Below are 13,328 nucleotides of genomic sequence, written 5' to 3' on the forward strand. Positions count from 1 at the left end.
TATTATTGTTATTAAATGCCCAGCTGCTGATTTACAATAATAAACTCAATAAAATATTACGTAGGTTCTTTTTGGTCAGGGTATTACCAGGTCCCAGGTCTACCAAGTAAAAGGCAAAACTTATAGAAAAATATATAAACTTTATTTGTAAGATAAAGGGGAAAGGGAAAAACAAAATAGGATGATAAAAACCAATAAAACAAACATACTGTGCACAAAGCAACACTTAAAACCTTAAGGCAATTTGCCTATCTCCCTACACTGGACTGTGTAGTAGTTGGCTAATTCCCTAAACTAATACTGACGCTTTTCTGCTGTCAGGCCCACAACACCAGAGAGACATCTTCCAAAGTCCCGTCCTCATTCACCTGGTTGTGCTATTACCTTCTCCTGGAGAATACTCCTGGCTTCTGGCTTGGAAAAGTTGAAGCTCCTCCTTTAGTGGATGCCTGGCCTGATTTTATCCAGGCTGGCTGATTGGTCAGCTAATCGCTGACAAGATCTAATTTAAAAGCTGTCATCTAGTCTTGACTCTAGATGTTAACCTGTCAAGGCTAGATCTAAACAATCTATTCACTTGGGCTGACTTCACAGGTGTATCCAGTGAGTCTCCACCTGTAACTAATTAAGTGCCTGTTATCTTTGACAATACTGTTGGTGCAAATCCTGAAACACTTATAACACATATAGACATTGAGTACACAAACACTTAGGTGTCTCTCAGTTTCTTGACAAAGGGTCAAGAAGCAACTGTCAGAATGGGATATGGAACAACTGATTGGTTTCGAATAGGAAAAGGAGTTCGACAAGGATGTATATTGTCACCCTGCTTATTTAATTTATATGCAGAGTACATCATGCAGAATGCTGGCCTGGATGAAGCAGAAACTGGAATTAAGATTGCCGGGGAAAACATCAGCAACCTCAGATATGGATGATAGCACTCTAATGTCAGAAAGTGAGGAGGACCTAAAGAACCTCTTGTTGAGGGTGAAAGAGGAGAGCACAAATGTAGGCTTGAAACTCAACATCAAAAAAACTAAGATCATGGCATCTGGCCCCATCACACCATGGCAAATAGAAGGGGAAGACATGGAAGTAGTGACAGACTTCACATTTCTGGGATCCAAGATCACTGCAGATGGTGACTGTAGCCATGAAATTAAAAGACGTTTGCTCCTTGGGAGGACAGCTATGGTGAACCTGGGCAGTATAATAAAAAGTAGAGACATTACCCTGCCAACAAAAGTCTGTATAGTCAAAGTGATGGTACTCCCATTACTAATGTATGGCTGTGAGAGCTGGACCATAAGGAAGGCCAAGCACAGAAAAATAGATGCTTTTGAGATGTGGTGCTGGAGAAGAATCTTGAGAGTCCCTTGGACTGCAAGAAAATCAAATAAGTCAGTCCTAAGGGAAATCAACCCAGACTGTTCTCTGGAAGGTTAGATGCTGAAACTGAAACTCAAATACTTTGGCCACCAAATGAGAATGGAGCACTCATTGGGGAAGATCCTGATGCCGGGAAAGACAGAAGGCAAAAGAAAAAGGGGACGGCAAAAGATGAGATGGCTGGACAGCGTTACTTATGTAACAAAAACAAATTTGAACAGACTTCGGAGGATGGTGGAAGACAGGAGGGCCTGGCGTGACTTTGTCCATGGGGTTGCAAAGGGTCGGACTCAACTGTGTGACTGAACAACAACAACTAAAGAAGGCTGACTAATCTACATTCATTGATCTTGAACATGTGTGCTTCAAAAGGGCAGGCTGACAAGATGCTAAGATTAAAATGATGTGGGGAACGTGGTTAAGTGACTTGAGCAAAATACTGGGGAAACAGAATTTAAAGAGACGCCAAAGCTGCTTACCTCCCTAGAAAACATCTATTTATATCTTTCCTTTCTTTCCCAGAACTGGCATACATGGAACCCCTGCCACCTTTTGAATGCATAGCTTTGCAGGCCCCCACTTGTACATAAATAATATTAAATCTAGATAGTTCAACCAAGAGTTTCACAAGCAAATAGTGGAAAGACCTTGTACAAGATACAAGATGAATGGGAATGGATTTGGAGAAATGTTTGGGCAAGATTAATATCAATGGACCTGAGGAAAAGCTTTACTAAAATATTTGAGTGGTATCTTACAACATACCATTTATCAAAGATTTATTCTATGGTCAGTAAGGCTGATCTTATATATTTTGCCCACAGATTAAAAGTTCTGTCTATGATTATACTAAGAAAGAATTTTAATATGACAGGTTACTTATTACCCATGAAGCCTAAATAAATGTTATTATAAAAGGAGGGTGAAGGGTTAGACTGGAAATTATTGTCATCTTGCTAACAGCTAAACTTTGTATAGCAACACAATGGAAAAAAATAAAATCTACCATTGATTGAAAAATGGTATCAAAGGCTGTGGAAAATCAATACCACGCAGGTTTATGCATAGCTAATATCTATTTTTTTCAAAGATAAAGCTGACATATTATGTGCTGTCTAAATAACTGGCTAATAATACCTCTGATAGATTTATTGAGAAATGGTCAATGCTCATCATGTATTAGAACTATAAAATGTGGAGTTCATAATACCTTATTAGCAGGAAAGTAATCTCCTCTTCTGGTCTGGAGATGTTGTGTTATTCTTCCCGGATCAGTTTATCTCCCAAGAATAATATTTGAAGATTTCAATACCACCATTATAAAATGGATGGATCTGTATTCCACCACTTTCAAAGCTTAAGGTATATCAAGTGACAGAAAGCAATGATATTAGCTATGCATAAACCTGCTTGGTACTGATTTGTACATTCAGGCAGGTAACAAAATAATTCGAGCACTCCATGCCACCAAGAAACATGCAGTTTGGTACAAGCAGGGCCTTTTTTGTATAAAAAAGGCAGGAACTCATTTGCATATTGGACTCCCCCCCCCCGACATCACCATTGCTTCACAAAGGGCTTTTTGCAGAACAAGCCCAGCAGAAATTCATTTGCATATTAGGCCAAACCCCCTGATGCCAAACCAGCCAGAACCGTGTTCCTGCTAAAAAAAACAACCCTGGAAGCATCGTCAAAGATAACTAGAAAACTCTGGAAAAGACCAGGGGAGTATCAAAGTGTGGTAGATGAATTGTATTTTCAGGTGGTTAAAAGGTTTTCAGAGTGTTTCCCCTTAACTATATTGGCTCATCCACCTTTTCCCCTCCTGGATGGGCTTGGACCAGCCTCCCTGCCAAAGGGGTTCAGGCACCACCCAAGTAAGCACACCTTTACCCTCCCTCACTTTCTGGCCCTGTATGCTGCACCCAGCTCCACCCCCACAAACACACTTTGTCACACTTTGACAATTCTCATCATGTAATAGAACTATAAAATTCAGGTTGAGGTTGCACCATATGTATTTGTGCAATAGATATAATCTGATGAAAATCATTCTTTACTTTGGTGCATTAGTATTTGATATTTTGTAGCCAATCTGTATTAGCACAATTTGTATAATAATAAAAAGTATTTTAAGTTAGTTTACCTTAGCTGAGCATCCTGCAAATATCACATAATTGTTCATGTAGAAACCAAGGTGATTTGCTCGAAGTACCTTCATATCAATTATTTTATTGTGCTTTCATTTCAAGTTTTTCATTAGTTGTATGTTTATTCTTTTCTGGATTAATTTAGATTTTATGAAAAATGTGGGGTTGACAGCACTGGATTGTGAAGTCCTTCATCTGTCTACAGACAAGGTACTATTCCTTAAAGTACCATACAGATTTCAGCACACTCATTTACACTCTGTTCTTGAAAATATGTTTTGTTAGTATGTCCCATTGAGTATGTGTGTACATTTAGGATAACAGATTTAGAGCATAAGCCTAACAAGTTGCTAGCCTCTGTCACTAAGTTTTTAGGTAAGCATGTTCAGGATCGTAGGCAGTGAGATCTGGAGACAAGGTATTTTCTAAAAAATAGGAAACTATCCTACACTTTCTACAAGGCTCCCACATGGGAATTAAACACCTATCCTTAGTCTCTTTGAATCCTAAAAGCCCTATGTGGTCTGGGACCATCATACCTGAGGCATTGCCTCCCCCCCATATGAGCCCCAAAGAGCTTTGTGCTCTGCTGACCAGCACCTCCTGGTCATCCCCAGCCCAAGGGACGTCTGCTTTGCCTCAACTAGGGCAAGGGCTTTTTTGGCCCTTGCCTCAACCTGGTGGAACATGCTCTCACCTGAGATCAGAGCTCTCCATGACTTACTACATAAGAAGAAGATGATGATATTGGATTTATATCCTACCCTCCACTCCAAAGCTTAGAGTCTCAGAGCGGCTCACAACCTCCTTTACCGTCCTCCCCCACAACAGATACCCTGTGAGATGGGTGGGGCTGAAAGAGCTCTCCCAGAAGCTGCCCTTTCAAAGACTACTCTTGCGAGAGCTATGGCTGACCCTAGGCCATTCCAGCAGCTGCAAGTGAATCAAACCCAGTTCTCCCGGAGTGGGGAATCAAACCCAGTTCTCCCAAATAAGAGTCCACACACTTAACTACTACACCAAACTGTACATCAGTTCATCAGGGCCTGTTAAATGGAGTTGTCCCACCAGGCTTTTAGCTGAGTTTGCAGATGTTCAGTTCTTCTGACCTCTGCTGTTCATAGCTTCCCTTGTACCCTGCTGGACAAGACTTGAGCACTAGTGCTTTATGGGATACCTATCTCTGTCTGACTGGAGGCATGGGTTTCTGTTACTGTTTTATTGTGCCACCCATTGTTTTACTGTTTGTATTGCTTTTACTGTTTTGATGGGTTCTTGTTGTAAGCCTCCCTGAGTCCACTTGTGGGATATGCTATTTTTAAAAGAATTCTTCATATTTAATCTGGAAATTCAGCAATCAGTGACATGGCTTTATGCCATCCACAAAAGCCACAAAACCAAGCCAGCCACGAACACTATAGGAATTTCATCGCAGAAAAAACATGATTTTGTAAATCAAAAGAAGCGCCCCACTCACAGTGGTTTAATAAAAACTTAGCAAGCTCTATAAAGCACAGAGTACTGAAAGCAATTGAGAATAAGTTATGGAAAAAGATAACAGCAAATGGGAAAATTGCCTACTCAGTCCTTGAAAATGTAGACAATGCTGGATGGAAAGGATGTGGTATGTATGTGTAAGATATCCAAATCAATTAACCAGAAGCAAATGGATTCCAGGAAACCCACTGGTGGACTGGCCATCATGGCACCCATAGAATCATAGAGATGGGAGGTATCTCCAGGGTCATCTAGTCCAACCCCCCCCCCCCCCGCACAATGCAGAGACTTCACAAATACCTCTCCCCACATACCCCCAGTGACACCTGCTCCACACCCAGAAGATGACCAAAAAGAAAACCAACCCAGGATCCCTTGCCAAACTGCCCTGGAGAAAAAATGCTGCCTGACCCCAAAGTGAACAGGATTTCCCTGGGCTTGTAAGAAAGGGCCACAGGAACCAAGCACTGATGTAACCCTTCCTGCCCTCCTCATGATCTGCCTAAGAATCAGCACTGCTGTCAGATGGCCATCTAGCCTCTGCTTAAAATCCTCCAGTGAAAGCCCCCGTTTCCCAAGGAAGCCTGTTTCACTGAGGAACCACTCTAACTATTGGGAAATTCTTCCTAATGCTTAGTTAAAATTTTTTTTATATAATTTCAAACCCTTGGTTCTGGTCTGACCTCCTGGGGCAACAGAAAACAATTATGCATCATCCTCTATATGACAGCCCTTCAAGTTTGAGTCCAGTGGCACTTTAAGTCCAACAAAGTTCAAATCTGGTATAAGCTTTTGTGTGCACTCAGAGTTAAACTCTGTTGGTCTTAAAGGTGCCACTGGACTCGCACTTTGTCCTATTGCTTCAGACCAACACAACTACCTCCTGAATCTATCAGTACCTAAGAGTTTACATTCCAGACAGGGATGAGCAGTCTGTGAAAAATTCCTCAACAGCCTCCCTGCAATCCCTCAGAGGCTGCCTGTCTATATTTAGCTAAAGCCAATAATGTATCCACAACCAGGGTTGACAGCCTCCAGGCAGGGCCTCCCGGAGTCTAATCACACCTGATCTCCAGACTCTGGCTGTCAGTTCCCCTGGAGGAAATGGCTGCTTAGGAGGGTGGACGGTACAGTACCCTGCCCTTTTTGGGCTCTACCCAACTCCCACGAATTTCCTAATCTAGACTTGGCACCCTTACTTGGTTATTAGTCCCACACTGAACAAAGCAAGATGCACTTCTAAGTAAGCATGCACCAGATCCAACTGCAGCTGCAGGCCACAACATTAATGTTTGGAGATATTGGAGGGAAAGATGTGCGAACTCTTGTCTCCCAGTTACCTTCCTTTTCAGCTGCTGTTCCCATGTGAAGCGCCTCTGTCCGTATCTGAGCAATACATTTGGTCTATTGACCCCTGAGCCATCAGGTGAAATTCGGTGCCCTTGACTACAACCTGGGCCTCCAGTCCTCAGCTTTCAGGTGTCATGGGCAAACGGCTGGCCTGCGGGTTTCACCTCATTTTAGCGACCCAAGACAGAAAATTACCGCCTTCAGTGCGAATGGCTCCCTGAGTGAACTGGGCGGCTCTGCTGTCACTGGCTTGAAGGCGTCGCTCCTTGGCCCGAGGCCCGAAGAAATACCTCAGGGCCGCCTGGGCCTCCTGCAACCCGCGGGGCGGCCAGCAGAGGGCGGGGGCTGTCGCGGTTTCCCCTCTTGGGCCTCTGGTCGTCCCGACTTGCTAAGCAGCGCCAGCGGCGGCGCTTCCACCGGCAACATCCGTCTCGGCGGCTGGCTCTTTTGACAAGAGGGAGGCAGGCAGGCGAGGAGGAGATGCCGCTGGGGCTGAAGCCGACATGCAGCGTGTGTCGCACCACCTCCTCCTCCATGTGGAAGAAAGGAGGCCAGGGTGAGATCCTTTGCAACAACTGCACGGGTCGCCCAGGGCCGCCCGGCGCCGGAGGAGCCGCCTACGCCACCACTTCGGCCGCTGCGCAGCACAGCAACGGCGGCGGCGGGGGGAGCGGCGGTGGCGGCGGAGGGAAGCAGGTAAGGCCTCCATCTCCGCAACCGCCAGCCCTCCGTTCTAGGCCGGGCCGCTGCGCTCCTTTGGCGGAGCTGGGTTGGCCCAGCTGCGAAAGCCGGCTTGCTTCCGACTTGGCCAGTTCCGTTTATTTTGCGTTAGTGGAGCGTAAGCGGTGTTGCTCTGCTAGTCCAAGTGAGAAGCGCCGCCCGTAAATAGTGGGAGAATAAAGAAATGATAATTTTCTTCCTCTCAGGCAAGACATTCAAGTGCTACAGCCCCAAGCCTATGCTTGTTTACTTGGGAGCAGGGGTCGTTTTGTAGAAAAATAGGTGGTGGAGTGGAGCGCATGCAGGGATTGTTATGCAGCTGCGCCTGCTATTCCATGGGCAAGGTGGGAAGGAGAAGGGGGAACCCTCAGAAAGGTTCAGGAGCTGTGCTCCTGTGAGCTCCTGCTGACTTCAAGGCCTGCTTTGGAAACACAGCCTCACGGCACTCGGTAGGGTTTGCTTTGCTCTCAACTCAGGTTACCGCTTGATGGCGCAGTCCTAAATGCCTGAAATATTAATATCGCCTGCATTTTGTGTTGCTTCTTAGTAAGCGTGTCTGACCTCGGGTGCTTTCACACGGCGGCTGTTTGCAAGTGGATCTTGTCATTCTTTCACAGTAAAAATCCAGTTGCAAACCGTGTTATGTAGTGTGAGGGAACGGCACCTTGTCTCTTGACAGTTTTTGTTGCCGTTGTACTTGGGAATGGTAAAATGGATGTAATTTCCCCAACTTCTACCTAAAGCTGCAGTGAAATTTGACAGAGGTGTAATGGTCAGCCACGGAGTGACTTTCTTAGTAACCAAGAACAGAAGGGGGTTGCATGAGCCTGAATTAAATTCTGCTGCAACATGAGTTTATTCATTCCTGAGAGTTACTGGAATTCCTTAGTACTTCAGATTTCTCACTGAACTTAATGAAGGTTTTTTTAAATCTAAAATTTTTTTAGGATGGGTTGAACTTGAAGATTTCATTTCTGGCAGGTGATGACTGATCTACAGTTCCTTAAAGGATATTGTTATTATTTTATGTGTATTTGATTGTGTTCATGATCAGGTGTAACGGACACTTATTTTTGCATACCATAGAGTAAGCAAGAAATTCACAGGAGATCTGCTCGACTGAGGAACACGAAGTACAAGTCTGCTCCTGCGGCTGAAAAGAAAGTTTCCACTAAAGGAAAAGGAAGAAGGCACATTTTTAAATTAAAAAATGTAAGATAATTATGGACTCCTGCTACTGTTGTCTGCTTGCAATGTGCTAGGTGCTGTAGCAAATGCAGGGATCTTCCACTTTAAGGTTAGCTTCCAATATAATTCTGTTTAGGGAAGATGAAATGCACATGAATATCTCCGGAATTCAGCATGTCTGCAAAGGAAATGGTTCTGTTTAGAGTGGATATGGTCATGTTAGCATACCGTGAAAACTTGTATTGATACAAAGTAAATAGAAGGCTGTGTTATGGAAATAATACTTGTAAAAAGTGGCATGTGTGTAGGGATCTAAAAAAGGAAGGCAGGAAATGGGCTGGATAGGAAAGAGAGAGTGTAACGGTCTAGAATGGCTGTTGGAATCTGAAGGATAAAGGGAACTTGTTATTGCAAAGATTGTCAGTTTCACTAGATTGCACTTGTAGTGTAAAAATAAAATAGGACAGAGTTTTGTGTTTACTAGTACAGATCCAAGAAATATATTAATAAAATGGGAAGCTATGTTTTAGCTCTTTAGACTATTCGTATATCTTGGATTGTTGTGATTAAAACAATAATTTTTCAGTGATTCATTTTGTTTCTCTTCAATTTCTGCAATCCTTTATATTTTATTTAGTGGGTCCAAGTAAAAGATTACAGAGTTGCTTAAATTCTTCATGCAATGTCACAAATACTGTTCCACTTGTGCAAATTGGCTAAGAAGTTATGTACAGTGCATCAATCTTTAATAATGTTTTTAGCATATATAATTTTACATTGCCAAATCAGAGTTGCTTTACGTCTTATAGGTTCAGAGTATGTTGACATATTTAAAAGCAGCAGCATGGATTACTGCTTCATGTTACCTATAGAGTTCACATTCTCATATTGAAATAGACACATGTAGCTGCTTGAAATAGACCATATATTCTTGCAATCCCTGATGTGTGAAATGGCTCTCAGATGGTTTCTTTAAATGAGATGCTTCTCTGTTTCTAATTTAGTATAGATCTTCAAAGCAAGCCATACATAAAATCTTGAAGAACTTTCTAAGCTAATGCACACAAATGAAAATATTTAGATGAATGTTTATTATTTTTTATACTGAAAATAATTTGATATTTGTTGTCATGTTTATTTTTTTATCTAGTGGCCCAAAGAGTCTTTGTGTAATCTTTTCTCTGCAAAAGCTAATTCACAAAAAGCATAATATTTCAGACAATAATAACAAACACATTCTTTGTACATTAATTATTATATCTTTTTTTAAAAGCCCATCAAAGCTCCAGAGTCTGTAGCCACTATTATTACGGCAGAATCTATCTTTTATAAGGTATGAGTTTTATAAATCTCACAAAGGGTACTACTGTTACCTAAACCTGATATTAATAAGAGTATTTTTAATATGTAGATTTAAAATAACTTTCACGAGAAGATGATTAAACACAATGAAAGTGCAGAGGAACTTGGAAAATCTAAGGAAAGCATTTGCCAAAATATTTTTGGAAATATATTTCTGCAAATCTGTGAACTTCTGGAATATGAAGACTATTCAGAGGCATAGAAAACTGCAATTGAGAAGCAAATAAAATAATACATACACCTGTTGCATGAGAAGTACTTTCCACTTGTACAAGAAGCTGTTCATTATGTGCAGTGTTTTACAGTTCCTGCTTAATGTCTATTAGATCTGTTATTGATGCATGGCTTTTAAAATATCTGAGTTTTAAACTACATTACCGAAGCAATATTGGTAACACTCTAGCTTGAATTCAAAGCAGCTGATTCTCAGTTACTGCCTTTGAAAGAAAAGGAAAATAAAGGTTTTTTAATTCCTCTTTTGTTTGTTGGGAGGAGACACCAAAGATGCCCTTAAACAAGAAAACATTATAATCTATCTGGGATAAAGATACAGGAAAAGAGCAAATTTGTAGACCAGTAAGGGCAGCAAAAGGATCAGTTGAACAGACTTAAACAACTGTTAAAGTCTTATCTTTAAAAAAAAACACCTCTAACTGTCTATATCTTTTCTAGGGAGTTTACTATCAGATTGGAGATGTTGTTTCAGTAATTGATGAGCAGGATGGTAAAACATACTATGCTCAAATTAGAGGGTTTATTCAAGACCAGTACTGTGAAAAAAGTGCAGCTTTAACATGGCTCATTCCTACTACAGCTAGCCCCAAAGACTGTTTTGACCCTGCAACTTACATAATAGGTAAGTTCCAAGGCCTAAAATGCTATGTTTGAAGTGATTCTGAAAAACCATTGTGTAAAGCACTACTAGTGGTGTAGCTGTGTAGTTTTAGGCTTGGTTTTCTTAGTATTAGCTAATTAGTTACACTAAGGTGTCATTCAAGTTTGCCCTGGATTGCTTTTCCAAACTGGATTGTATCATCAGTACAAAGAAAAATAAACCAAAGATCAAAGTTACATATTTGAAAAGCAGCCAGTCCTCTCACCCGTTGTGCTGATAAGTCTGCATTGTGTTCATAAAGGTGCTGATTTTATATGTGGAAAGGGGCTACAGTATGTGTACACAAAGCATTTGAATCTTGTATTTTCTTTGTAGCCTAGAGTAACTTGTCACGTCTGTTGCAGCTTGGCCTTTCTCCCCACTCTGCCATCAATCCTAGGGAGCATGGCTATACTGACAATCTGTGCGCTGCCAGCCTCTCTTTCAGAGGCGTTATCTTTCAGCTGTCCCATATAAGTTTTTGATGACCCTCCTGTGGTCCCAAAGTGTAACTTCCCCCATTTTGATGTTGGGGGCAGAGGGAATTATGCAAATGCACTACCAACTTATGCAGTCTGCCGCTTGCTTATGTAGTGAATAGAAAGAAGGTAACAAATATTGTAGTGGAATTATGATGTACATGTATGTAATACTATTGATGAGGAATAAAGAGCTAACTCCTTCCTCCCCCTCCCTTTTTTTCTTTTTACTAAAGGACCAGAAGAAGATCTCCCAAGGAAAATCGAATACTTAGATTTTGTTTGTCATGCACCATCAGAGTATTTCAAGTCTCGATCATCCCCTTTTCCTACCATTCCTACTAGGCCAGAAAAAGGTTATATCTGGACTCACGTTGGACCTACTCCAGCAATCTCAATCAAGGAAACTGTGGCCAGCAGCCTATAGGCTGTCTGGCTTGAGAAATTCCTTCTTTATAAAATTACACATTATTTTGTATTAAATTACCCACCTGGCTCTAGAAGTGGTTTTTATTTTTTTTTTAAAAATGGGTGCCTTTGTTATAATCAAGTCTTCAACTTCTCTAAAACTTTCTTTTCTCTTCTCTGTCTAAAGTACATTATTCACCTTTGTTGTGAGGTCTACACCTTATATTTGTCTTATTTGCGTTATGTAGAAATATACAAATGTTACTTTCTCTACAGTGTCTTTCTGTCTGCAAAAGAACACTGATCTAAGCATTATAATGTAATGTTGATGTGAGTGTGGGTGAACGGGTGTAGACATCCTGCTGAAAAACCTTGTTTTATTCCAAAAATGTTGATGCCTCTATGAAGACAGTCCTAGCTATGGGTTGAAAACAAAGTAGGTAAGTCCCTAGGAGCTCTAGGAAAAAAAGGAGGGTAGGAGCTCTAGGAAAAAAAGCCTTTGTATGCTACTGAGTTTAATAAAGGAAGAAAGATACAAATTTAGAACTAAATCTAAGAACTAAACCCAACATGTCAACTATGTAGGCTTGTAAAGTCTGTAGTGAATAAGGTATGCCTTTGGAAACTGATTTCATAGTAGGTCAGAAAAGTTAGTAAAATAGTTGATGGCTGCTGTTTTGTTGACTTAATTTTACAATTTGTCACACAAGTTATAGAAATACTTATAATCTATAAACAAACTCATTGAACAGACACAAAATGGTAACTAAAACTTCTTGTAACTGCTTAAAAAATGTAGCTGTCTGTCCCACATGCCCTTGTTAAAAATTTCAGTGTACTTATGAACGGAACTCTGGCATAGGTAGGCACGTAAGGTACTTCTGCATTCCTTCAGGAGTCACACAGCTGGGAAGAAGTTTTTATACATAAATGTTCACTAATATGAAATTTTAAAAAATGTTAACAATTGGTTATGAAACTCAATGGAGAAATGCATATGCAGACTTTATTTTGAATTATACTGGGTTGCTACAGAATAGGGTAGAAGTTTTTAAAGGCTTATTTTCCTTGAAAACCATTTGTGGGTTCTCTCCCCCTCACCAATAGTTTCTCAGATCAGTAGTTACTTGCATTCTGATCACTCTGCTATTTTTTTGAAACTAAGCAACACTAAAGTTTATTTAAGACAGAAACCTAGATCTACTGTACTGCTTCTATTTAGTAGTACCTTTTAGAAGTATGCTGTATACAAAATGTTTTTAAAGATACTTTCAATGAGCAGTAAAAAGCAAAAACATGCTTTCTGTAAATAAAAACTGTAGTTATATAAAAATATGACACAATCTTAAATTAGAAAAAAACAACCTCTCTTATGTACAGCAAAAGCAAGTAATGTACAGAATCAGCCTAACTTATTAAAATTACTGGATGCGATTCTTATGGTTGATGGATATTTTATTAGCGATTCACCATAATAATCTGAAAGGTGTGGTTCCATAGGCTGGGAAAGTTACAACTAAACACATAAAAGCACAATTCTGTTGTCCAGTTTCTCTACTCAATCTCACCTGATTACTTTACCTCACTGCAGCCTATCTTGTGTGGCTTTTGTTTATCTCAGTCAGGGTTTTTTTATAGGTCAGAGCCCCTCCTCCTTCTCACCAGTAGTAAATTTTATAAGAACAAATCCTATAATTTTACTTAATAGTTTAACAGATAGTTGACAACTTCATTAATACTAGCTAGGCTGTTTTTCTTCTAAAGTTGTATTCATAGAGAGCCAGTGTACTGTAGTGATTAAGAGTGGTGGTCTCTTAAGCTGGAGAACTGGGGGTTCCTCACTTCATATGAAGCCTGTTGTGAGGAGAGGAGAAGGCGATTGTAAGCCATGTTAAGACTCTTTTTGGT

At 40.7% G+C, this 13,328-nt stretch overlaps 1 protein-coding gene across 1 annotated transcript; it reads left to right on the plus strand.

The window, feature by feature from the left end:
• Positions 1 to 6,860: 6,860 nt before the first annotated feature.
• Positions 6,861 to 12,859, plus strand: GATAD1 (GATA zinc finger domain containing 1). The gene is made up of 5 exons (XM_060248487.1): positions 6,861 to 7,085; positions 8,196 to 8,321; positions 9,571 to 9,630; positions 10,332 to 10,515; positions 11,249 to 12,859. Exons 1-5 carry the CDS (start codon positions 6,870 to 6,872, stop codon positions 11,437 to 11,439), a joined length of 777 nt encoding a protein of 258 aa, XP_060104470.1. The 5' UTR covers positions 6,861 to 6,869; the 3' UTR covers positions 11,440 to 12,859.
• Positions 12,860 to 13,328: the final 469 nt, after the last annotated feature.

This window comes from Heteronotia binoei, chromosome 10, assembly GCF_032191835.1.
Source record: "Heteronotia binoei isolate CCM8104 ecotype False Entrance Well chromosome 10, APGP_CSIRO_Hbin_v1, whole genome shotgun sequence".
NCBI lineage: Eukaryota > Metazoa > Chordata > Lepidosauria > Squamata > Gekkonidae > Heteronotia > Heteronotia binoei.

Bases quoted from the DNA above. Each gene is read 5' to 3' on its own strand.
- GATAD1 (XM_060248487.1), top strand. From the start codon at position 6,870: ATGCCGCTGGGGCTGAAGCCGACATGCAGCGTGTGTCGCACCACCTCC. The intron at 8,322-9,570 runs GTAAGATAATTA...TTTTTTTAAAAG, and splicing joins ACATTTTTAAATTAAAAAAT to CCCATCAAAGCTCCAGAGTC. The intron at 10,516-11,248 runs GTAAGTTCCAAG...TTTTTACTAAAG, and splicing joins CCCTGCAACTTACATAATAG to GACCAGAAGAAGATCTCCCA.